Raw genomic sequence first — 23,783 nt, forward strand, 5'->3', positions numbered from 1 at the left:
TTGTTGGGCCAGGCTTCTTTTCAATCCCTACGTGATCTGACTGCGGCGCATCCTGCTGGGCCTGGGCCACGAGATGGTGACTAGGGTTGAAACCACGATAATCCTCGTGATAACCACACGGTTAGCGAGATAATCATCTTACAGTGGAGTGACATCTTACGGTGGAGTGACAGTAACCCACCCAAAACCGTTTTGGTGAACCCTGGTGGTGGCTATAATAGCTTGCCGGTTGGACGCGGTTGTGCCTTGGGATGATGCCATGCTGGTAGTAGTTTCTTCTCTTCGGCCGGCCTAGTTTTTTTCATCGCTGTGTCGCTTTGATATAGTGGTATGTGTCAGGGTTATGAATACCACATACCTAATAGTAGTTGACTAAGCTCGGCAGGGCCCACCATATACCATGTCTTATACGGAATCAAACCTCGTATATAGAAGAAATTCCGGAAAAGGAATGACAAATGGAGTTCTATATGGAAACGACAAGAACTACTCGGATCGTATCCATATTTATCTCCCTAGTTTTACTTGGATAAGGGGGCATCTATGGGTATAAATACAAGCCCCCATAGGAGGAGAGGGGACATGCCACAAAGCCACAAGCCAATACAAATCAAATATCGACATCAAAGATTAGTCTAGACATACCCCATCCGGCGTCTACGGAGGCCGGCAAGAGGGATCTAGCGCCATCTCTGATCTTGCCGAGTATGGATTCGAGGAGGAAGACCACCCTATCGTCGACTACGAGTTGGTTATCTAGTTGCCAAGTCAACGACAGCTAGATAGGTTATCCCAAATACTGTATTTGTGTGTCCAGATGAATAAAGAGCAACACTGGCTTCGACCAACAGGATGTAGGGCTGTTACCTGTCAGATTAGGGGCCCGAACCTGTATAAAAATCCCTGTCTCGATCTCTTTTACCTCAATCTCGCATATACCCTGGTACCAATGATCCCCATACCATATAAATATTGTAGTCGTGATATCAAACGTCGACAGTATGTTCTTCTCCTTTGTTGATCATTCCAAATCTTGTTATTGTACGTCTCCGGAACCACAATATCATATAGTGGAATAAAAATACTAATTATATCTTATTTTAATAATACATTAATTATTTTTTCGCCGTTGCTCGAGCCGTATCCATGGCAAGAATCTATTAGGTGTGTACAATACCACACTTCTATTTGCATGTTCGTGAATCAAAAACGTCACAATTACCGTGCTGTTTTAAAAGAGACGTGCAAAAATATTTGAGTAAAAAACCTTTTTATAATTGTTTAACAACTAGAACCACATTAAGATTATGTGTGGACAGTAACCTTATCCTCCTCTCTTCTTCTCTCCCACTGGAGCAGATCGAGCTCACTGCCCCTTGGCCTCGTCGGTGTCAGCAAGGCCCGTCCATCCGATCTCCTCCTCCTCGAGCCGTGCAACAATGTGGTTCCTCTGCCACCATGGTCTTCTCTATTTTCTACGGTTGCCTTTATTGTCGCTTTGCTGTTCACCTATGTCCACCACCGTCCCACGGTCATCCCTCTAAACTTTGATACCCCTTTCCTCCCACAACTCTCTTCATACCTTGAATCCTAACTTGTCAGAGCTGATGCGACCTCATTGAATTTGCCGTGACTCGATAGAGCTAGAGGAGAAGGAGGCATACGCGGATTTGATGGGCCAACATTTTATAGAAATCATCCCAAATTTATATCGAATGAAAGTCAACAACTCCAAATTAAAAACGATAAAGATATTTATAAAAGAAAAAGAGATATGCGTAATTGTTATCTGGTTGATAATTGATAGTAAAAAAATGTCTAATGTTGTCAAAGTGTAAATACTTCATAATTTTTTTCTACAAATGTCTGACGTTGTCAAAGTGTAAATACTTCATATTTTTTCCTATGCCGTTTAATGGATCATGGAGAAAGGAAAAGTATAGGCTCGTTCCTTCTATGGCTATTTTTAACCTTTCCAAATTATAGTAATGCCAAAATTTGGTAAGATAACAAACTAAACTCATCATTTTACCATAACTCCACCAAAACTTGATAAATCCAAAACCTTCAACTAGAATTTGGAAAGGCATCAAGCCAAACACCACCAAACTTTATCTTGTCATACCAAAAATTGGTAATGTCAAAAATTTGGCATCGATAAAAAAAGAACTTGTAAGGTTTATTCTGGCAATGAATTAAACAGGATGTCAAACTCTAATGTCACGAAAGTACAATTTCCTCTTGCAATGAATATCTCTACCCAGTACATTTTGTACTACTACTTCGAACGGGCATGGTCGGTCATGCACCTCACCACCAGTCCCATCACAAACTTGCTCTACTGCTCTCGCAAAAATTCGTCCGTACCAGTAGCAGCGGTGGAGCCAAGTAGCCAACCAGTCACTGCCATGTGGGCCCGCTAACGTGGGTTTTTCTCCCATCCCAAGGGAGGAGGAAGGAAGACGAGCACGGGGGAGAGATATCCCTCCCAAATCCGCCATCGCCGACGACTCACGCCGACACGTCGGAAGTCGTTGGCTGTCACGTGGGCCCCATCCACACCACTGCCACGTGGGCCCGGGTGACGCCACGACCACCCCGCGACCAATCAGCAGCACGTCGCTAATTAAGCTTAACGAAAATTATGGAGTATTAATCCAGATCACGCGATATAAAGGAGAAAAAAAACAAATGCCCGCTTAAATACGGAAGCGAGGCGACGCGAGCATCACTACTCCTCCTTCCCCCCAAATTTGCCTCCTCCCACCCTGAGACCTCGTCGTCGTCGTCTCCAATCTCGAGTTCCTTGCCGTGGAAGCAAACTCCGCATCCATTCTCCCAAAACCCTAGCCCCCGGATCCCGGCGCGCGTCGCGGGTTGCTGTTCGTTTGCTGGATCCTTCGCCCGGGGGTTGGCGGTTGACGCGGCGGCGGCGGAGGTGGGCCATTGGTGCTCGCCCTCGCCGCATTGGGGGCGCCTGGGGTGTCGTGCTTGCTCGTGGGGGCGGAGATCTGGGAGGAGGAGGAGGAGGTGGTGGTGGTGGTGAAGCCGCGGAGGTGCTTGGCTCAAGCGCGGAGATGGGGCGGTGGGCCGCCGGGATCTGCGCGGTGGCGCTGGTTTGGCTCGCCGCGGCCGCCGCGGGAGACCTCGAGCCGGACGAGCTAGAGCGCGCGTGAGTATCCGATTCCCGCTTCGTGGTTCCTGCTTGGTTGGTGGCTGCGTCAATCTCGGTGCTCGTGTTTTTTGGGGGGTGGGATTTCGCGCTGGATTGCGCAATGCTTTCGTATAGTGCTAGCATTTGCGCGTGTATCGATTGGCCTTGAATGATTTGGGTGGATGCATGCAACGCAATGGCAGTTCGTTGTAGATTGGTGAGCCGCGCTCAGCTACGGGATTCGTACGGTGCAATGAAGCTAATTCTGGTCGGGTTCTCGTTGCCAATCTGTCATCGTTTTGTCATGCCTGTCTCATGCGGCCATTGCAGGGGAGTTGAAAGAGCTAGTTAGGTGAGATGTCGAGGAATATTAGGTGGTTGGTACATTGGGGCTTCCAGTACATGAAAAATGCCAAGTCGATGGGTGTTTTAGAAATTCGTTAGTGAATGACTTATGAGCGATTGCAACTGTTGCAACCTTGAAGCAGTATTGAATTTTCAATTTCAGTTGAACAATGACTAATTTGATGAATTATACTCTTCCTGTAGTTGATTGATGAATGCACTTTTATTTTTTCTCTACTTCTCCATAGTTATATTAAGATATGCTTTAGGCTTATGGCTTGCCGGATGGCTGGAAGTCGATTAATTTCTCTCAAACATCACTAATTTTGGAAGAAATTTACATTTCTAATTTCTCTCAAACATCACTAATTTTGGAAGAAATTTACATTTCCTTGTCTGTTAAATGAGCGCAAGTTTGACGTAGATTATGCCACACTGCAAACAAACATATATAAAGGTGTTCCGTAAATAACACTGGAGGGTTCAGTGAGTTGACTGAAGAGGTTACTTAATCCTTAAAATCCTCATGCAGACAGTTTTGTTCACTTGCTACTATGATGTTTGTGAATTTTCTGCTGTAAACATGGTATTGAGTATCAAATGTGTATACCTGTACAGATTTCCAATTGTGGAGCCAGATTATGGCCACACTAAGCTCCGTCTCTCACAACAAGGTCTAGACGCAATTCGAAGGATTGAAACTCCTATTGCTGTTGTTGGTGTAAGTTTGAACTTAGTATTTGGAAGAGCTTTACTTTGACTGAAGCACAATATTAAGGTATGCTGGTGAATAAAATTGATTTTGTTTCTCAACGTAGGTCATTGGTCCATATCGATCTGGAAAGTCTTTTCTCCTCAACCAGCTTCTCTCTTTATCATGTGAAAAAGGTAGACTCTACTCCTGGTGTTTGAGATGCATAATAGGACTAAGAGACCTTTAGGGCTAATGAAAACATGGCAACTATGCAGGTTTTGGAGTTGGTCATATGCGAGATACTAAAACTAAAGGTGGACATCTTTTTTGCTTGTTTTAATGTCTTTAATCTGTATTTCTATTTGCTGATTGATGTCTAACAAGCTATAATCATACTTGTTCAATTGTTACAGGTATATGGATTTGGGGTACACCTGTTGAAATGGACATTGATGGTTCAAAAGTGTCTGTCCTTTACCTTGATACTGAAGGATTTGAGAGTGTTGGGAAGTCAAATGTATATGATGATAGGTCTGTGTGCAGAAATGGAATGTGAAGAAGTTTCCCATTTACTTTTTCTATGATAGAAAGGTTACATTGTTGTTGGTATCATTTTATTCATTTCTTTTGTGGCAGGATATTTGCTTTGGCAACTGTCTTGAGTTCAGTGCTAATCTACAACCTTCCTGAGACGGTAATCTATCTCTCTACTCATATACACGCATAAACTCACTTGTCTGTTTGTGTGTGCTTAGACTTTTACTTGTTATGTCATTGCAGGTGCGTGAAGCTGATATATCTAGGCTCTCATTTGCTGTTGAGATTGCAGAAGAATTCTATGGAAGGTTTGTTTGCCTCTTTGTATTTTCATTTGCAGTTTGCTCCTTTCTTATCACTAACAATTTTCCTGAAAATTTTGATGTGCATCATGGTGAGCAGAGTGAAGGTAATGTTCCATCTCCATGGATCTATCTGGATAATTGAAATAGAAATAGAATTCTGTGAAGCTGTTAATGACATATGTTTGTTTTTTCAGGGGCAAGATGTTGCTTTTGAACCAGCAAAGCTTCTTTGGCTTATCCAGAGGGATTTCCTGCGTAAGTTGCTTCTTGCTTCTTCTTTTTTAACTATAAGCATGGTTTAGCTGTTTAGGTTCTCATTTTGTTTGTATAGAGGTTCATACTGGCATCTGAGGTTTAACCCAGATACGATTGATGGTCACAATTTTATACTTGAAACTTCACATGGATACGTCACCATTTTGTTTGGGTCTCAAATGTGTGAGAGGTTGACTCTTTCAAACCATTTTATAGACACCTAGACAGAAATGGTGATACAAACATCCAGTAAGAAGTGTCATACTGCTGAGGTATCCATTTTATGTGACTGTGTTCTATGGCAAGATGCCTATTTCATAAGTATCCATGAGTGGCCATGGTTCTATTTTTTTCCCCAATTGGTCTAAAGTGTCTGATATTTTATCTAAACTTTTTTTTTTAAAAAAAAATATATGCAACTTTCTCTGAGTGCTTTAACTTTTGTGAGCAGAAGGAAAATCTGTTCAGCAAATGGTCAATGAAGCCCTCCAACGGGTACCTAACGAAAGTGGTTAGTACAAGTTGCCTTTTTGACTATTTTATAGCTAATGAATATCTAGAGTTGTCTTGTGCATTGTTGGATTGATCTTCTTTAATGAATTTCTGCAGGGGACAAATATATTGATGAGGTACAGTTATTTACAGTGCGTACATTTTTTACCAGAAGACAATGAATCCCACTGCCTCAACTTGATTTCTGTGCTTTTTAGGTTAATCAAATTAGAGATTCTTTGGCAGTTATGGGCAACAACAGCACTGCTTTTAGCCTGCCCCAGGTGCATTTCCGACATCCATGCAGTGCCTCATTAATCTTATTTATAGTTTTATACGCTTCTCGCTCCATCAAGCACTTTTTACCGTTTAACATTTCTATTATGTAGCTGATAAGCATCACGATTTTTCTGTATGGTACGATTGATTGTGATAATTTTGTCTTGTTATATGTTAAGTATGAACTATCAATGTGTCTTTTTACAGCCGCATCTACAAAGAACAAAGTTATGTGACATGGATGACAGAGAGCTTGACCCCTTATATGTAAAAAGGCGGGATGAATTGAAGCAGGTCGTTGCGTCCATCACAAGACCAAAAATTGTGCAGGGGAAAACTCTAAATGGAAAGGAATTTGTTTCTTTCTTGCAGCAGGTAGAACCCTTACCGTCATTATTCTTGACATCTCTCTAATCCATTAGATTATTTTTATTGACTTCTCTTGTGTTCCAGATTCTCGAGGCATTAAATAAAGGAGAGATTCCATCAACGGGATCTCTTGTTGAAATTTTCAATAAGGCCATTCTTGATCGCTGTCTGAAGGTGTATAGGGATAAAATGGATGGCTTACGTCTACCAGTACCAGTAGACCGACTGCAACAAGTTCATGAGACAGCAATTGATCAAGCTAGAATGCTGTTTGATAAGCAGCACTTTGGTAAACACCATGCTGCTCAGTCAATCCTTAAGCTTGATGATGAGATAAAAAAGGTTTGTTAAAAACACATAAAATCCTTTCTTTAATACGCATGTAGTCTTAACACTATTAGTTTGGAATGCATTTTAATACAGAAGAAAAAAACTAAGATTAATGAAGTGTTATGGATCCTCACATGATACTGCATTAATTTTTATGCTATATAAAACTATTTTTGGAATTGATCCCTCGACTGCCATTTGGTAGTTGTAGTCTTAACACTATTAGTTTGGAATGCATTTTAAGACAGAAGAAAAAAAAACTAAGATGTAATGAAGTGTTATGGGTCCTCACATGATACTGCATTAATTTTTATGCTATTATAAAACTATTTTTGGAATTGATCTCTCAACTGTCATTTGGTAGTGAGGTTTTTTTTGCTAACCTTTATGTACCATTTGTTATATGTCTTGTGATCGACTTTCACTTCTATCTCTTATAGAAGATAATATATTTACATACTTACAGGGTATACCTTGTAGGTGTACAGAAACTTCCTTCTAGCAAATGAGTATCAATCATCAAAGCTGTGTGAAGCACGCTTCTCAGAATGTGAAGATAAAATGGACCACCTTCAAGTCTTGAAGCTCCCTTCCATGGCAAAGTTCAATGCAGGGTTTTTTCACTGCAATCGAAGTTTTGTAAGGGAATGTGTGGGCCCTGCAAAGGAAAGCTACGAGCGCAGAATGTCAAAGGTATATAACATGTTTCCTTTACTGCAGTCCCAAGATAGTTTGCATGACATCTATGGAATAACCCAAGGATGAAATGTGAAATTCCATTTGCATCCTGTACTTTTCCATTTGCTCAGTAATTGAGGTAGGAGCTCTTTTCGCTTATTTATAGAAACGTACAACTTCTTCACCAACTCAACACATTTTACCATTTTCGCATATAGTTACTCCTGGAGATCAACAAATTTATCTCATATTGCCCTTTGGAAAATATTGCAACATAGTGCTCTAGTTCCTTTTTCTGACCTATCAATAGATAAAAGAATCATGTAAGATAGTGAGCTGATGCATAAGTTTAGGGCCTTGCCATAACATATGCTGTTCTTGCCTTGGAAAGCAGAGAACAAACTGCTTTTAGAGATAATTATGCGAAGTGATGTATTACCCCTTTTTCTTGTCAATCTGCAGGTTGTTTCTAACTCTTGCTAATTATGATATTTATCTAAATAAACTCTGATATGATATCGCATACAGATGCTTGTCAAGTCTCGTGCTCTTTTTATCAAGGAGTACAATAACAAGCTCTTCAATTGGTTGGTAACCTTCTCCCTAGTCATGGTGGTTATTGGGCGCTTTGTCATCAAGTTCTTTTTACTTGAGATTGTTGCCTGGGTGATGTTCATCTTCCTGGAGACGTACACGAGGATGTTCTGGTCAGCAGAGTCATTGTACTATAATCCAGCTTGGCACATCATTGTCTCTTCGTGGGAAACTATCGTATATAGCCCCATTCTCGATCTGGACAGGTAGCCTTCTTGCTCCAAGCTTGCACGCGTAATTATCAGCTTACATGTCATTCTTGTATTAATCAGTTCCGTCATGCAATGTTTTATGCAGATGGGCGATCCCCATTGCCGTATTATTGTCTTTTTGGCTTCTTTACTGGCGATGTTTCGGTAGAAGAAAACGGGGCAGCCGATCGTCACTCCTGCCACTCCACAACAAGATCTCCCACAAGAACTCAACGCGCCCGAGATCAGACTAATCTGATGCTCTTTTTTCCCTGAAAGGACAGTACAAAGTATCAAACTTGTAGAAGCAGAAGATAGCTGTGAATCATCTGTCTTGTCTTCCATGCCGCGTTGGAGTGGATTGGATTGGATGGGCCTTCTTTTGGTGGTTCCCTGCCAATGTATCACTGATTCGTTTCTTGGCCGCGGAAGACGATGAAGTCGCTGCCATTTGAGCGCGTGCGCAAGCGTTGTTGTGGTTGGTATACGGAGTTTTATGCATTTTTGTGTAGCTAGGCTGCCCTTACGGGATGCGATCTCATTCATTGATTATTGTTCACACCCCACCGGTGGATCTTATATAAGGCTTCCTTTTTTTTTCTCTAAACGAAAAATTTACCATTAATAACTACACTTGCTTGTATGATGAACTGTGATGGGATTCTGGGTGAAAATGCATCAACTAATTTGATTATGAAAATGACATGTATTAGGGATGTACACGTCCCTTCATTCACCATAGCTTGACGTTTGTTATCAGTTCACCTTTAAACTTCAAATGAACACCTGAGATATTGAGCTTAGCTTTGCACTTCAAATGAACAGCTCAAAAGGTAGTGATATCTTTATGCTTGGTTGCTTAAGAGCAAAAGACAAAAGGAAGCATCGATCAAAGTATTATTGAATGATAGCATAGCAGCTGCCTGAAATCAGTCGTTCAAATTAGGGACGACGCCATCACACCAATGAACATTTGGCTAATGTGTATAGTATTTAGGACGATGAGATCCACAAGGGGTACTAAGTCCCTTAGAAGAAGAGGGTACTAAGAGGTGTCCCTTACAAAGAATGCACAATGACGACGACGACGACCAACAATCATCAACCTCACAGCATTAGCAATGTCTACGCCTGTCCAATCATCATTTCCTGCTCGCAGTGTCTTTCAGAACCGAAGCAGCTCTGGGTTTCGGTCTCAGGACGTCGACCCAGACGAAGCCGGCCCACCGCACATCCTCTTCTGGAGATGCTCCAGGCTCGCCACCCGCTGCAGCGAGGCTGTCCGGCCAATCTTGCCGGCAGCCAGAGCGCCATTGACGAAGTCCTCGTCCTCCTGAGCCGAAGAAGGTATGTCGGGCATGTAGTTGTTGTTACCTCCGATGTCGTTGTTAGTAGCGAAGTAATTGTTCGGGTCATCTTGGATGGGAACAGCAGCGTCTGACGTTGCTTCAGATGGGGAGCTGTTGAATGGCATGCTGAGGGATGACATATCAGAAGCGGCGGGAAACAACGCGTTCATGCCTGTCACCCGCTTCACCGAGTCCTCTGCCATCTTCACCTGCGAATTTTTGATACATTTCAATGTTCAGATTGACCTGATTTAATAATCATGTTTGGACTGTCCAAATGGTGATTTATAGAGTATAATGGTAGCGTGGATTATTCTTCTAATAACAGGGTACACAAGTCAGTTGAAAGTTTGAAACAAGCCAAAGTAGCCAATCCATGGGATGCATATTGCAAAAGGCATATATAGCATACCTTTGCTCTCAAGGTCTCAACATCTGCTTTTAGCACTCTATTGTCAACAGCAGCATCATTGTACTTCTGGTTAACATCAGCAAGACGCCTTAACAGCGAGGAGTTCTCGACTCTTAATTGCGATACCTGTAACAAGTAAATCCATAACTGAAGTCAGTAGCCAGTAATTTAGGATTTTATGTCTTATCGAAAATAACTATGTGAACTATCAGACCTGTGCCTCCAGCTCATTCAAGTGAGCTGCCTTTCTGCTTCTTGAGCGCCTGGCTGACTCCCGATTGGATTGCTTCCTGGAACAGGTCAACAAAACTAGCATTATATCGAGAAGTGCTTGCTCAACATCTTCATACAAAATCACCCAAAAGAACAGCCTATATTATTGTCTAGCACAAGTAACATAATAAACAATACAAGGTATAATGCAATCCACCATATCATCACGTGACGTTTGAATATTTTGATTTTAGTGAGCAAATGTGGGGTGTACACACTGTCCATATCATAACTCACCATACCTTGTATGCTGCACATACATGTACCCTACCGTGACATTATTTTACAGCCAACTGAGACTAATACCAAACTTAAATTGAGAAAATAGCTGCCAAATGAATTCTGGTAATCATAGTCGATAGCTATCAAATCCGTGGTTTATTGGGGTAATTGCTTTATGAAAGGTAAAGCTCTCTAGGGAGTATAACTTTGATTTGCAAATCCAAGATGGGGGTGCATCAACCAGATACTAGATACAATCGGTTTCAGAAACTTGTGACATAAGGAATATGATGTGAACTCAGATTTAATTCATCCCAAATTGCTTATGTCAATAAACAAGTAGAGAGCAAAGTGCTACGTGTAATGGCCATACAAATTCCTCTCTTGCTCGAGACACTAAGCACTGAGTATGGCACACAGAGAACTAATATGGTAGGTAAAAGATCATATATGCGATGCAATAGGAAACTGAAAGGCTACCGGATGAAAGTGGAAATCCAACTGAAAGGGCTAAGGTGAAAATAGGACACATGCATGCATGACGAGGTAGGTTAATTATGTACAGAATCTATATTACAAGCAAGCAATGAATGATCACCTTCGTTGTAATCTTTGATCAGCAGGTCTTGCAGTTCCAGTGGTCTCAGCTTCTCCCTCCATGTCATCATCATCTGACTGCTCCCTTGATGAAGAGCTGGTGGGCTGCTTTACAAGGACATCAACATTCTGTACCAACTGTGAGCCCGATCCCCCACTTGGGCCACTTAGCATGTTTTGAACTGGAGTAGCATTGCCTGATATGTGCCCATGTTCCAAACAGAGCATAGTATAAGCCAGGCATGAAATATCAGAAGTCAAAAGTAGCATTCCTGTTTTGTCGACATTTCACTACAGGACAAATCATGATAACAACAGCTATTTAAGTACTACTCAATTCTAAAGCTAAGTGCCCATCTTTGCAAGATCCTAAGGATTCAAGGTGCATTAATCAAAATATGTTTTCTTGTGAGCACTCAGAACAGGAAGTTCTCCATTCATGGTCAAGGCAACAACAAATGCTCCTGCCAGCTGGCAGTCAGCAATGAAATGATTTAAGGGAACTCCAAACAAACATAACCCTATCCACTTAAGCATAACAATTCTAACGTTCAAAGAATCACTAACAAATGCGGAACTTATTTATTCATAGCTTCAGAACTATTTGATGACGTGACAGCAATACAACTCTACTTCTATTTCAAAGAAACTAAAATTTAATCCCATGCAATTGTGCAGGATATTTGGGTAGTTTCATAACAATCTGAAAATGTAACCAGATAAGATAAGTACCTCCGATGGAATTAGGAGCGCCTATGTGTGAAACATCTGCATTCAGCAAGGATGAACCAGCTCCAGGACGCTCAGGTGGAACTGTGCCAGAGGCCTGAAGATGAAAATGACATGAGCTAGCATGATAAAATGAACAGAACTACATAAATGATTATAGGATAAACCAATCAGTGCATGTTGCTCTAGTTGTCCATTTTAAGTCCAATGTAACAAAAAATTGAATTGCAAATAATAAATTATAGGCACAAAACGAGGCATAGCCACACATTGCAACAACATAAGCTGGGAAAAAACTGAAGGCAACCAACAAATAGGCTAATTTCAGCAAATGAAGGCCAGTGACCATCAAATTCTGGAGCACATAAATAGGCTATTTTTCGTTTCTTAGAAAATCGATGACGACATAGAAAAGACAAATTAAGCTGACATCACCCAACTAAGCACAAGCACCTAGAAATGGCTGTGACAGCTTATACGCATGCCAGGGCGGATTCAACGTGGGTGCAGGGGGGACTCAAGTCCCCCCTGCACCCATCGGACCCATGGATACCCCCCTGAGTCCCCCCTTCAATTTTTTCACCATGGTTGATAAGATAAGAGGTGCTAAAGGTCTCTTAATAGCATTTTAGCATAGTTTAATACTGAGATGATGTGTTTATGCCAGTGTACTCGGTATGTTGAATCCCCCCAACTTTTTGTTCCTGGATCCGCCCAATCAAATACTTGCATAAAGTCACATATTGCCAATCTAAAAAGGCAATGTACAGTTTAAGCAGCCCCATACAAAAATATTGCAATTGCAAACAAACCACTGTCTCGCAGTTTAGTAAGAATATGACTGATTACATTGCCAATTCGCCAGGTTGCATCGATATCGCAATCTCAATACCGAGGTCTATGAAGCTTCCGTTTGTACACAACCCTACATACTTTGAGTCGAACCAACCACCGACACTCAACAGAGCGCATTGCAAGACCATGGACGCCATTGGTCTATAGAAATGCCCGATCTAAATACCTATAAACATTCGATGCAAACAGTAGCTAGCATTGCCGATCTCAGTAAGCTCTCGAGTACTAGAGGGGGGGGGGGGAGAATGGCTGTACCCTCCACATGGCGACCGCGGCGAGGTCCTTCTCCAGCTTCTGCTTCAGCATCGCGTTGTACTCCACGGGGTCCACCACCGCGCTCGTCGTCGCCGCCGCCGCCGCCGCCGCCGAGAGCTGCGGCTGCTTAACATCGACCGGCACCACCCCTCCTGCGCCCCTGATCCCTCCCGCTTCGGCCCTCGGGCTAGGGTTCGGGACGGGGCTATCGAGCACCGCCTCCTCCAGAAACTTCTGGAAGTACCACTCCGACGGGCACCGGTTCATCGCGTTCCCGCCGCCGCCGCCCCCCGCTACACCACCACCACCTCCCGAAGCCACGCCGCCGCCGCCCTGCTGCTGGGCCGCCGCCGCCGACTGCGGCGGCGGAGGCGGGACCCAGAATGGGTCGGAGATCTCCTCCACGGAGAACACCCGCTCCATCGCGGAATCGGAATCCGCTCTCGCCGACGCGGATCGCGGGGCTACCCTCCGATGGATTCGCGAGGGGGGGATTCGAGGGTTTGATCGGAGAAAACCTCGCGCGAATTGCCGCTTGGAGAAGAGGAGAGGATTGGGAAGGCGGCTGCGTGCTGCTAATTTTTTGTGTTTGGGTGTAAATTAATGACTCGGATGCTCCTGGTTACGACAAATACTACGCGGTTTTTGTTCCGAGGTTGGGGTTGGGAAAATTTTGGATTACTACTAATCTTCTTTACCGGATAATAATTAACTAACGGCAAAATATGCGTTTGTAACTACTGGGTGAGGGTAGTTTGGTGTGCAGTGCGCTGATAGTAGGATATACTGCTGGTAGTAATTGTTATCCAGAATTTATCCATAAAAGGGATCAAGTGGAATTTAGATATATCGTGGATAAATGGTATACCGTATATTATGTCTTTATTTTTGTCGCGACGAATATCTAATATCAATTTTATGGATATAATTGTGCATTCGTATACTACACAATGCTAGAAAACTATAGGGACTTCATCCGTTTCATATTATAAAACTTTTTAGCATTGTCCACACACGCATATACATACATATATATATATATATATATATATATATATATGTATATATACGTATATACACACACACACATATATATATATATATATATATATATATATATATATATATATATATATATATATATATATATATATATATATATATATATATATATATATATATATATATATATATATATATATATATATATGTGTGTGTGTGTGTATATACGTATATATACATATACGTGTATATACGTATATGTGTATATACGTGTATATGTATATACGTATATTAAACGGAGGGAGTAGCTCGGTTGGTGAATTAGACACCTCAAGTTCGATTTCTCCCTTGTACAAAATTATAAATTGTTTGGGAGATCTCCTTTTTCATATACTACACAATACCGTGAACATGAATTGCCCTAGTCTAACTTGGCAATCCTATAAAACCTGCGAAAACCCCTCGTTTTCACGGCTGGGGCTATTCAAGTACCCTAACTGCAACAACACAACAGATGCTATCGAAGAATTCCAATTCAAGTACCGTAGCGGTAGCGATAGTCATACGTAGCTTTACCTAAGTACCGAATTGCCCCGTTATTTACTAAAATCCGATAAAAAATATAGCCTCCCATAAAAATAAATAATTGCATTATCCATTCTCTCTCTTGTTATTAATGTATTAGATGGGTACCACAAACGAATTTGCCATTTGCTTTCCTGTTATTGTCGCCAAAGTGAAAAAGAAAAAAAAAAAGGAAGTAAAACGGCATCTAGTTTTTAGGTCAAGACTCAAGACCGAACACGCACGTTGCGATCGAACAGAAAAATGTCACGAGAATGTCGCGGCTGATCGATCGATTTGACGACGATCGCAACGTGATCTCCCCATGCTTATCCCTCTTTCCGCAGCAGCAGCAGCAGCATCGACGACTCGACGTGACAAAAGGAAAAAAAGCGAGAGGGACACACACAGATTCTGGTTGAATGCCTTTCCCATCTGCCTATTGTGGATTGGATTGGGTTCCCTTCTTTTTAGCCTCATCCAAAAAGGGCAAGCCGATGGTGGTATATGCAAATTTATTTATTTATTTTTACTTATTTATTTATTCCTTTCATCTGATAATGACTCGTGTCAACATTTTGTGAATCTGGCCTTACGTTTCATCATCAATCAGAGATGATAAGAATGTTTACTGCTTGAGAAATTGAAAGTGTACTGTTTGAAAAGAATCAGAGATGATACGAGTGTTTAGGTTGTGTTTAGTTCACGCTAAAATTGAAAGTTTAGTTGAAATTGGAACGATTTAACGGAAAAGTTGGAAGTTTATGTGTATAGGAAAGCTTTGGTGTGATAAAAAAGTTGAAAGTTTGAAGAAAAACTTCGAAACTAAACACGGCATTACTGCTTGAGGAATTGAGAGTGTACACTGTTTAAAAGGATGAGACTGATTTGTTTCGCCATGTAGGAAAGGTATACGAACTGTTTGCAAAAGTGGTTTGATTTGAGCTCCTTTGATGTTGAGATTGTTTTTTTTCTTTCTCTTTAATCATTGCAAAAGTGGTTTGATTTGAGCTCTTTTGATGTTGAGATTGTTTTTTTTTCTCTCTCTCTCTTAAATCTTAATTCTTTTTCTCGGGGGATTTCCAGGAAAGCGAGATTGCGCGGATGATGCGTGTTGGTGCAAGCAATTGACTTTTTCCATGGCTACAGAACATCACTTTTTCATGGCTAATTCCAGTTATTACAGATCATGCCATCAGGGAGTAACATGCAAATTAGTATAGCTGTTTGCTCGCTAATGCACAGCTGCTAAATTGACAAGACCAATTCAACTATACTTGCTTATGTTACACTGCTTGTTCCAATGTTACACTGTCCCTGGAATTCAGATATGCTTAATCTCTTTCATTCTGACTTGACAAGGTAGCCCGCCAACCAACCACTTGGTTCATTTTGATTCCAGATTTCCAGTCAAGAACATGTCATAGCTAGATGATGATGATAAGCATAGAAGAAGTGTATCCCTTTCCCCTCGAAAAAGCATAGAAGAAGTGTATGAATATATATGGGTTTAATTCGTTATGGAGAACTGGAAGAAAAGTGTCAGCATCTGGGACCATGGGGATCATTTTGAAAGACAAGTGACCCCTGCAAATTGCAGTCTTCCTGGAGAACTTGGGCAATTAGGGGAGGAAATCTGAAGGCAAAGTCGCTTTCAGCGCAGCCGTTGTGCTGCCTCATCCATGGACAAGAGATGATGGATTCAGACGGCATAATCTCCAGTCAGCCATGGAAATCATCCAGGCCTTATCCGTCCTTGATGTGTTGCCTCCTATCCCCACAGGAATAGGAATATGGGATAACTCATTCCAATCGCTGTCTTTTCAGCCTGCAAAAGGATTAACACGATGTTTCCCAGAATTGATGGCATGACACAACTCCTGATTGGATCTTACAAAAAGAGCCTAATATGTTCTGCATATTAATTTCTCCTGATATACTACTACTCCATAAATGTTCATTGGATTTTATTTATGAACTTACAAAATTGGAGATGCAATTCTGGGACAGCTATTTCAGACAGTTTCTGAGCTACCTTCTTTATTATTCATCTGTATGTTAACAGAAGGATAGTACTAGAGTGAGATACAGTCATGATTCATGAATCATACAAGAAAATACTGGATTAAAATGCTATGCAATTTAATCAGACAAAAAAAAACGATGTACTGCCTTCTTGTTGGCTTGCATGGGTGGAGGCATGGAACCGCTCATCTCAAGGCATAGCAGCCTTCATGTTCTTGGCATACTCTTCTACTCTTTTCAACCCTTCTTCAGGTGAAGCAGCCTCTCCTAACTGTCTAACAATAGCGCTGCCGATGATCACACCATCTGCTCCCCAGCCTGCAATCTGTATTGCAAATCACAAAGTTATTAACAAAGACAGGCCAAATACGTAGTAACAAGAACGTTGCATTGAGTCTAATTCACCTGCTTTACATGCTCTGGAGTCGATATGCCAAAGCCAACAGCAACAGGTTTGTCTGTAACCTGTAAAGTCAGGAATATAAGCTATATTAAGATAAGCGCTCTTCAATCACGAATTTCCGACATAGTACCCTTGCAATAGTTTACTGTTTTACTGGTGAGAGAAAAACTAAACTCTACAAACCTTCTTGATCTCCTGAAGAAGGTACTCAACACGCAAATTTACATTTGAGCGTGCACCTGTAACTCCAACAGAACTTACCTGCATAATGTACAGACTAGTTATCGCACACATAATTGATTGCCACCGATCAGATTCAAAGGCAAAGGTAGAATATGATGGTATTTAATAGATGAGAGATGACCAAAATATGGATCATGTGCTTGCGATGCCATAATGGTTCAGTATTTGCAATTTTTAGCTGTTTCAATTTCCCCTCTTTTTTCTGTTCATGTCAGTCTGGGATGACTGATCACATGTTGTTTCATAAGCATGCAAAAGTGCACTACAGATAATATTTCATAATTGTCCCTTTGTACCTGTTGAAAACAAATATTCAAAATATAAAGTAGGGGATAAAAGAAAGGATATCATCTATATTTAGTGACAAACTTAAAGCAAGTGCTTGGGGTCTACTAGATACCCACAAGATAAATAAATCCTTCTGAAGCTTTTGCAATCTCCTTCATCCTCTCTGTTGGTGTGGTTGGTGTTGTAAGCAGCACCTGCAGGCAATTGTGTAAAATACTAAAATAAGAATTGCTAGATGAATGAAACTCAAGATAACTCAATGCATAAGGTCAACTCTTGCCACAGATTTAATCGACAAAAGGCAATAGAACTACACAAGCAGTTTTTCACTTGAACATTACATGTCAGGGAAAAAGGTGAGGACCAACCAGCTCTATGCCATGCATGACAGCCTCATTCCTCAACAGCGCTGTCTCTTCCAAAGGAAGATCAGGTACTACAAGACCTGCTCATAACAAGAGTGGATAAAAAACAATCTAAATGCACTATACAGAACTACAGATATCTCATATCTCAATGTAAAATTTAGAAATATCACTTCACAAGTAGTTTGTCAAGCAGATTCTGAAAAGGTGGTATATTACTGAACTAACTGCCATCTTTTCACTAATAATAAAAGACTAACGCAGAGATAGAGTCATGCACTTCAAGAGTCAATAGAAAATAAGAAGAAATATAGCTTTTCTAACAATTGAGCATATCCTTATATCTTAGGCATATACAGCAGAGATATCAACAAAGTGAAATCCTTGATTGGCCACATCTTGTGTGATGGCATTTTAAAATAAACTATGGATATTCAGTTCAATTCAGACAGATTGACTGCAAAAGAAACTATGGTCTGCTTTGATCTGGTGATTAAATCAGAAAATTTACTCGATGCCAAATTGAACCTAGAAGTGACTACAGCTAACTTCAAATCGGTCATCTCTTTTCAAAGTAAAGTTTTCTTTCTTCTCGTGTCTTCAAATGCCTTTTCCGAACATTTTTTTTCCTGAAAATCTGCCACTGGTAAAAAAATTATTTGCCTATTTCCTTTTTCTGTTCTGTGTTTTGAACTCCTTGATTACTCAAAACTGCAAGACATTTTAAGATCATTCTATTAACTATGCAGGAAAATTACCATGTACGCCGGCTTGTTTAATGATAGCCATGAAGTTACTCACTCCGCGCTTTAAAATTGGGTTGTAGTATGTGAAGATAACTATTGGACAAGACAACTCAGGTATAACCCCCTTGAGCATAGCTATGACGGAATCAAATGTAGCGCCTTTCTTAAGAGCACGCGTTGCTGCAGCCTGAAATGAACCGCAGCCAAAAAAAAAAAACTTATGTTGCAGCCCATGAGAAACATTAAAGCTGATAAGTTCAAAGAAGCACATACCTGAATAACCGGCCCATCAGCCAACGGATCCGAGTAAGGTACACCCAGCTCAATCACATCTGAACCACAGGAATCAAGGATCTTCAACGCTTTCGATGTGGTTGCCAAGTCAGGGTCACTGGCGGTGATGAATGGAATGAATGCAGTCTGAAAAATTCCGAGGTCAGAACACTATGCTCAAACTAAATCCCTCCCTGAAAGAATATGTGCTAGTATATTTTTTCTTGTCCTCAATTCTGTCACATATAGCACACGCAGAGCAATAGCAATATAGCATTGAGCACTGGAGCCTGTATGTAAACTCACAGTCTGTCTAACGTGTTCAAAGCAACATCGAACAGCTGACTATCCTGATCTTAGTTACACTCTAGTGAAAATTGCTTCAGCAGCTTACCCATTCATATACTACATAGTTCTCCATAGGCAAATTGTCAAATTGTCAAGTGTTACACTCCACCATAGTGCTGTTTTCTCAAATTGTCAAGTGTTACAGTCCATAGTGCTGTTTTCTTGATGAGAAAACTTGAGAGGTTTTCCTGTATTGTTTTTCCCCTTCTTAATGAAATTGGCAGAGCTCCTGGCTTTCCACCTCAAATTTTTTTTTGAAGTGTTAACTCATATCCAAACTTTTTTTTTGCGGGGCAAATTTATTGTTAGTTAATTATGCAACATGGTATATTTCCTGATTGTTCAAACTATCACTAACAACATCATCAGGAAATAATTACACGAGAAATGATCGATCCGAAATCCCTAGCAGACAATTGCCTATTTACTTCAACCCCTACAGCCAAAAACAGTAAATGGAAATTACGGTATCTAAACTATCTATCGATGCCTCAAAATCGCGCGAATCGATGGCGGAGAAAGAGCACCTTGCCCTGCTCCCGGAGCCTGGAGAAGGTCTCCGCGACGCCGCGCTTCCCGGCGCCCACGACGCCGCGACCGCTATCTTCCATCTCCATGAGCGGCAACCTCCCTGGCTCCCTGTCCCTGGCCGACAGGCCCAGCCCCGCCCCGCCTCCGCCGCGGAAACGAAGCAGAGCAGCCCACGCGGAGGAGAGAGACGCCGCCGCGGCGGCGACGGCAACGGCGACGGCGACGAAATGGAGGCGGCGGAGCGGGTGGCCTCGCGATGAGCACGTGCGCGTGACAGCGTGTAGACCTCGGCTCGGCTCGGCTTCGCTGCGCTATATGGGCCGGAAAGGTGCAGAAGCCCATGTGAGGCCCGTTATATATGGGCCGGAACAAACTGGATTGGAGTAATAAGTCTACTTTTGCTCCCTCCTGTGTAGGTAAATCTTATTCAAATCCTTCAACCATAATATCAAATATTTTGACCCCCCACTATTAAAAACAGTGCAATTTGATTTCCTCGATGGTTCTTTGAGAGTGGCTTTTGCTGACATGGCTCGTTGACTTGGTCCAAATAACCCAGTTAGTGGGTTGGGTCCACATGTCAGTGTCTCCTCTTATTCCAAGATTGGCAGTAACTCGGCCCATTTATTTATGGGCTGGAAAGGGATCACGGCGAACGTGCAGGCCATTTTAATAGGAAAAAGTGCACCGGAGGTCCCTCAACTTGTCAGTGAGATAAAAAACGTCCTCAAACCGTAAAACCAGGTATGTGGGGGTCCCTTAACTATGCAAAACCGGTCACCCGAGATCCTTCGGCGGTTTTGATCCCGGTTTTGGTCTACGTGGCAGCTGAGTCAGCATGGGACCCACGTGGGCCCCACGTGTCAGCCTGTCCAGGTCAGCTACTCTTTTCTCTCCCTTCTCTCTCTCACTTCTCTCCTCTCGGGCAAGCCGGGGCGGGTAGGTGTTGGTAGAAACACACATGATCGATATCTCTCTCTCACTTGACAAAAACTTGAAGATGAACAGTAAGCTAAAGAGCAATGAACACAGAAAGTTTTGTGGTGCTTAAATCTTGCCGCACCGTTTTCACGTTTTCTTCTTCCTTTTATTGAAGGGAAAATGCACACTACGGCCTAACAAATTGACCGGATTACTCGCTCTACCATCCGGATTACGAGCGCTATCCCACTCGTCAGATCGTGCAGCGAGAGACTCGCATACTACCGCCTCGACGTGAACTCGCACGCCTCAGGTCTACAGACGCGCTCAACTCTGACTAGAGCGAGCCCAGAAAAACAGGGAATAAAAAACAAACACATAACGTGCATGAAAGGAAACTATCCTAACTGAATAAAACAGCTTTTGCAGGCACAAGTTTAACGTAATATGCAACAAATCTCCCCCTAAACCTTGTGCTCGCGACTTACTTCCAAAACCCCGATCCGCGAGCGTAGCTCCTCAAACCGCACTCGACCAAGGGACTTCGTCAGTATATCAGTGACTTGATATGCAGTCCCAGTGAATTCCAACTGAACTCGACCTTCTTCCACACACTCCCGGATATAATGATACCGAGTAGCTATGTGTTTTCTGCGGTCGTGAAACACCGGATTTTTGCTCAATGCAATCGCCGACTTGTTGTCAACCATCAGCTTGAAAACATCTGGTTGAGCTTGATTAATTTCTCCCAGCAACTGTGCCATCTAGACACCCTGACATGCTACCGTCGTCGCCGCAATATACTCTGCCTCGCAAGACGAAAGAGCGACAACCTTTTGCTTCTGGGATTGCCAACTCACCGGACTGGATCCAAGGAAGAACATGACACCGCTGGTTCTTTTTCGTGTATCCACATCACCGGCCATATCTGCATCAGAAAACCCAACTAGAGTAGCCGGCGTCTCCGATCTCCGGTAGATGATCCCGTAATCAATTGTGCCAGCAATGTATCTTAGTATCCGCTTCACCGCTGCCTCATGCTCGGCAGTGGGCGCCTCCATGAAGCGACTGACATAACCCACCGCGAACGCGATGTCCAGTCTTGTGTGAACCAAGTACCGCAAACTTCCGACGATGCTGCGATAGCCAGTAGAATCCACCAGTGGTGCATCACTATGTTTGCTGAGCTTGAGCCGCTGCTCCATTGGCGTCACACAGGCATTGCAGTCCTGCATCCCTGCCTTCTCCAAAATACGACGCGCGAAGGCCGACTGAGTCAGCCGTGTGCTGCCCGCCACCTGTTTGACCTCAATCCCCAGGTAGAAGCAGAGGAGACCAAGATCGCTCATCCTGAAAAGAGACATCATCTCCGCCTTGAATCGATCAATCTCCACAGCATCACTTCCTGTAATGATTAGATCATCCACATAAACACCAACAAGCAAGTGGTGTGTTCCCTGACCTTGAGCATACACGGCGTGCTCAAAGTCACAGCGCCTGAAACCAAGTGACGTTAGGCTTGTGTCCAGCTTGGCATTCCACACTCGGGGGGCTTGGCGAAGTCCATAGAGCGCCTTGTCCAGCTTCAGCACTTGATGTTCATGCCCCTCGACCACGAAGCCAGGCGGTTGCACAACATACACCTCCTCAGTGAGCTCCCCATTGAGAAAAGCGGACTTCACATCCATGTGATGGACAAACCACCCGGCCTGTGCAGCTAAAGCGAGCAGCATGCGGACTGATTCCAGCCTTGCCATCGGAGCGAACACCTCGTTGAAGTCCACCCCAGGCTGCTGCACATATCCTTTCGCCACCAAACGCGCCTTGAACTTGGTCACCTCACCTCGGGCATCCTTTTTCACCTTGAAGACCCACTTCAGTCCAATGGCATGGTGTCCACGAGGGAGGTCGACCAGTCGCCACGTCTTGTTTTCTTCAATGGTTGCGATCTCCTCCAACATGGTGCTACGCCAGCGCTGGTGTTGTTCGGCCTCGTTAAATGAAGCCGGTTCCTCAGCCTCCTGAAGATACAACTGTTCTGGAGCGAGTGCACGCTCGGCGAGGCCCGGCGCCGCCGCGTCGCCCAAGAGATCCCCTAGGGGGCGATACCTTGGCGGGCAGTCATCGTGATCAGCATCAAGGTGCTCGTCTCCCCTCGACGGAGGCGAAATGAACACTGGACTTGTCCCATGCAAAGACGCTCGTGGTCCCAAGCTTGGCGACGGCGTGCGCGGCTCCTCAGGCGTGGTCGATGCAGCGCGTCGCGAGCTTGGCGATGAGTTTTCCTCCTGTGCGCCGCGACCACCACCGCTCACCTGTGTCAGCACATACTCGATGGAAAACTCCGTCTGTTCAAGGCCGGACTCGGCCGCTTCAGCGCCCCAGTCCCAGCTCGCGCCTTCGTCGAAGATGACATCGCGTGACACCTGCACGCGCCCGGTCACAGGGTCGAACACCTTGTACCCCTTGGTGCCCGCTGCATACCCTATGAACACCATGGGCGTGCTGCGATCTTCAAGCTTGGAGAGGTGTGGGCGCATGTTCTTGACGTACGCCAGGCAGCCGAATGTGCGCAGATGTCCCACCGCTGGCTTCTTGCCGAACCAGGCTTCGTAGGGAGTTCGGTTCTCCAAGCTTTTCGTCGGGGCGCGATTTAGGAGAAATACGGCCATGGTGACCGCCTCCCCCCAAAACCGCGCCGGCATCCCCTTCGCCTTGAGAAGGCTGCAAGCGGTGGCGAGGATCGTCTGGTTCCTGCGCTCCACCACCCCGTTTTGCTGGGGCGAGTACGGGGCGGAGAAGTGCCTGCCAACACCATGATCTGCACAGTAATTTGCGAATTCAACAGATGTGAACTCACTACCATTGTCGATCCTGAATTTACGCAGCTTCCGGTCTGATTCTGCCTCAGCTGATGCCTGGAAATGCATGATCGCCTTCACCGCGTCCCCCTTCCTCGCGAGCAGGACCAGCCACATGTAGCGGCTGTGGTCATCCACCAGCAGGAGGAAGTAACTCTTGCCGCCGGGCGTCGCCGGCGAGATTGGACCGCAGAGATCCCCATGGACCAGATCAAGTCGATCAGTCGCACGGTAGACCGCGCGCGTTGGGAACGGCGAACGCCGGTGCTTGGAGATGATGCAGCCGTCGCACAGTTGC

At 43.5% G+C, this 23,783-nt stretch overlaps 3 protein-coding genes across 4 annotated transcripts; 1 reads left to right on the forward strand and 2 right to left on the reverse strand.

Annotated features, from left to right (window-relative positions):
• Nucleotides 1-2,733: 2,733 nt before the first annotated feature.
• Nucleotides 2,734-8,923, forward strand: LOC4334423 (uncharacterized). The gene is given in 17 exon segments (XM_066309076.1): nucleotides 2,734-3,172; nucleotides 4,118-4,220; nucleotides 4,318-4,387; nucleotides 4,469-4,507; nucleotides 4,607-4,724; nucleotides 4,830-4,887; nucleotides 4,974-5,111; nucleotides 5,113-5,139; nucleotides 5,230-5,290; nucleotides 5,742-5,801; nucleotides 5,900-5,919; nucleotides 6,001-6,066; nucleotides 6,269-6,436; nucleotides 6,515-6,772; nucleotides 7,241-7,453; nucleotides 7,967-8,238; nucleotides 8,330-8,923. Coding segments are annotated over 17 exon segments (1,914 nt in total). The 5' UTR covers nucleotides 2,734-3,077; the 3' UTR covers nucleotides 8,478-8,923.
• Nucleotides 8,924-9,098: 175 nt separating this feature from the next.
• LOC4334424 (bZIP transcription factor RISBZ2-like) lies at nucleotides 9,099-13,517 on the reverse strand. The gene is made up of 6 exons (XM_015776133.3): nucleotides 12,916-13,517; nucleotides 11,809-11,902; nucleotides 11,078-11,273; nucleotides 10,199-10,274; nucleotides 9,985-10,110; nucleotides 9,099-9,781 (listed from the first exon to the last, which is right to left on the reverse strand). Exons 1-6 carry the CDS (start codon nucleotides 13,336-13,338, stop codon nucleotides 9,419-9,421), a joined length of 1,278 nt encoding a protein of 425 aa, XP_015631619.1. The 5' UTR covers nucleotides 13,339-13,517; the 3' UTR covers nucleotides 9,099-9,418.
• Nucleotides 13,518-16,365: 2,848 nt separating this feature from the next.
• LOC4334425 (tryptophan synthase alpha chain) lies at nucleotides 16,366-19,978 on the reverse strand. 2 transcript variants are annotated; one of them, XM_015772730.3, is made up of 9 exons: nucleotides 19,700-19,978; nucleotides 18,825-18,971; nucleotides 18,564-18,738; nucleotides 17,809-17,885; nucleotides 17,557-17,634; nucleotides 17,093-17,170; nucleotides 16,912-16,971; nucleotides 16,654-16,831; nucleotides 16,366-16,532 (listed from the first exon to the last, which is right to left on the reverse strand). In XM_015772730.3, exons 1-8 carry the CDS (start codon nucleotides 19,787-19,789, stop codon nucleotides 16,697-16,699), a joined length of 840 nt encoding a protein of 279 aa, XP_015628216.1. In that variant the 5' UTR covers nucleotides 19,790-19,978; the 3' UTR covers nucleotides 16,366-16,532; nucleotides 16,654-16,696. The 2 variants fall into 2 exon arrangements, with proteins under 2 accessions (XP_015628216.1, XP_015628215.1); XM_015772729.3 differs by having other exon boundaries at nucleotides 16,366-16,831.
• Between the last annotated feature and the right edge of the window lie 3,805 nt (nucleotides 19,979-23,783).

Source organism: Oryza sativa, chromosome 3, assembly GCF_034140825.1.
Source record: "Oryza sativa Japonica Group chromosome 3, ASM3414082v1".
NCBI lineage: Eukaryota > Viridiplantae > Streptophyta > Magnoliopsida > Poales > Poaceae > Oryza > Oryza sativa.

Excerpts from the sequence above, each read along its gene's own strand:
- LOC4334424 (XM_015776133.3), bottom strand. The coding sequence starts at position 13,338 with ATGGAGCGGGTGTTCTCCGTGGAGGAGATCTCCGACCCATTCTGGGTC. Across the intron at positions 11,274-11,808 it reads CGCTCCTAATTCCATCGGAG|GCAATGCTACTCCAGTTCAA; the intron begins GTACTTATCTTA and ends GGCACATATCAG. Across the intron at positions 10,111-10,198 it reads TGAATGAGCTGGAGGCACAG|GTATCGCAATTAAGAGTCGA; the intron begins GTCTGATAGTTC and ends TACTTGTTACAG.
- LOC4334425 (XM_015772730.3), bottom strand. The coding sequence starts at position 19,789 with ATGGAGATGGAAGATAGCGGTCGCGGCGTCGTGGGCGCCGGGAAGCGC. Across the intron at positions 18,739-18,824 it reads CTGATGGGCCGGTTATTCAG|GCTGCAGCAACGCGTGCTCT; the intron begins GTATGTGCTTCT and ends GGTTCATTTCAG. Across the intron at positions 17,171-17,556 it reads CAGAAGGATTTATTTATCTT|GTAAGTTCTGTTGGAGTTAC; the intron begins GTGGGTATCTAG and ends TACATTATGCAG.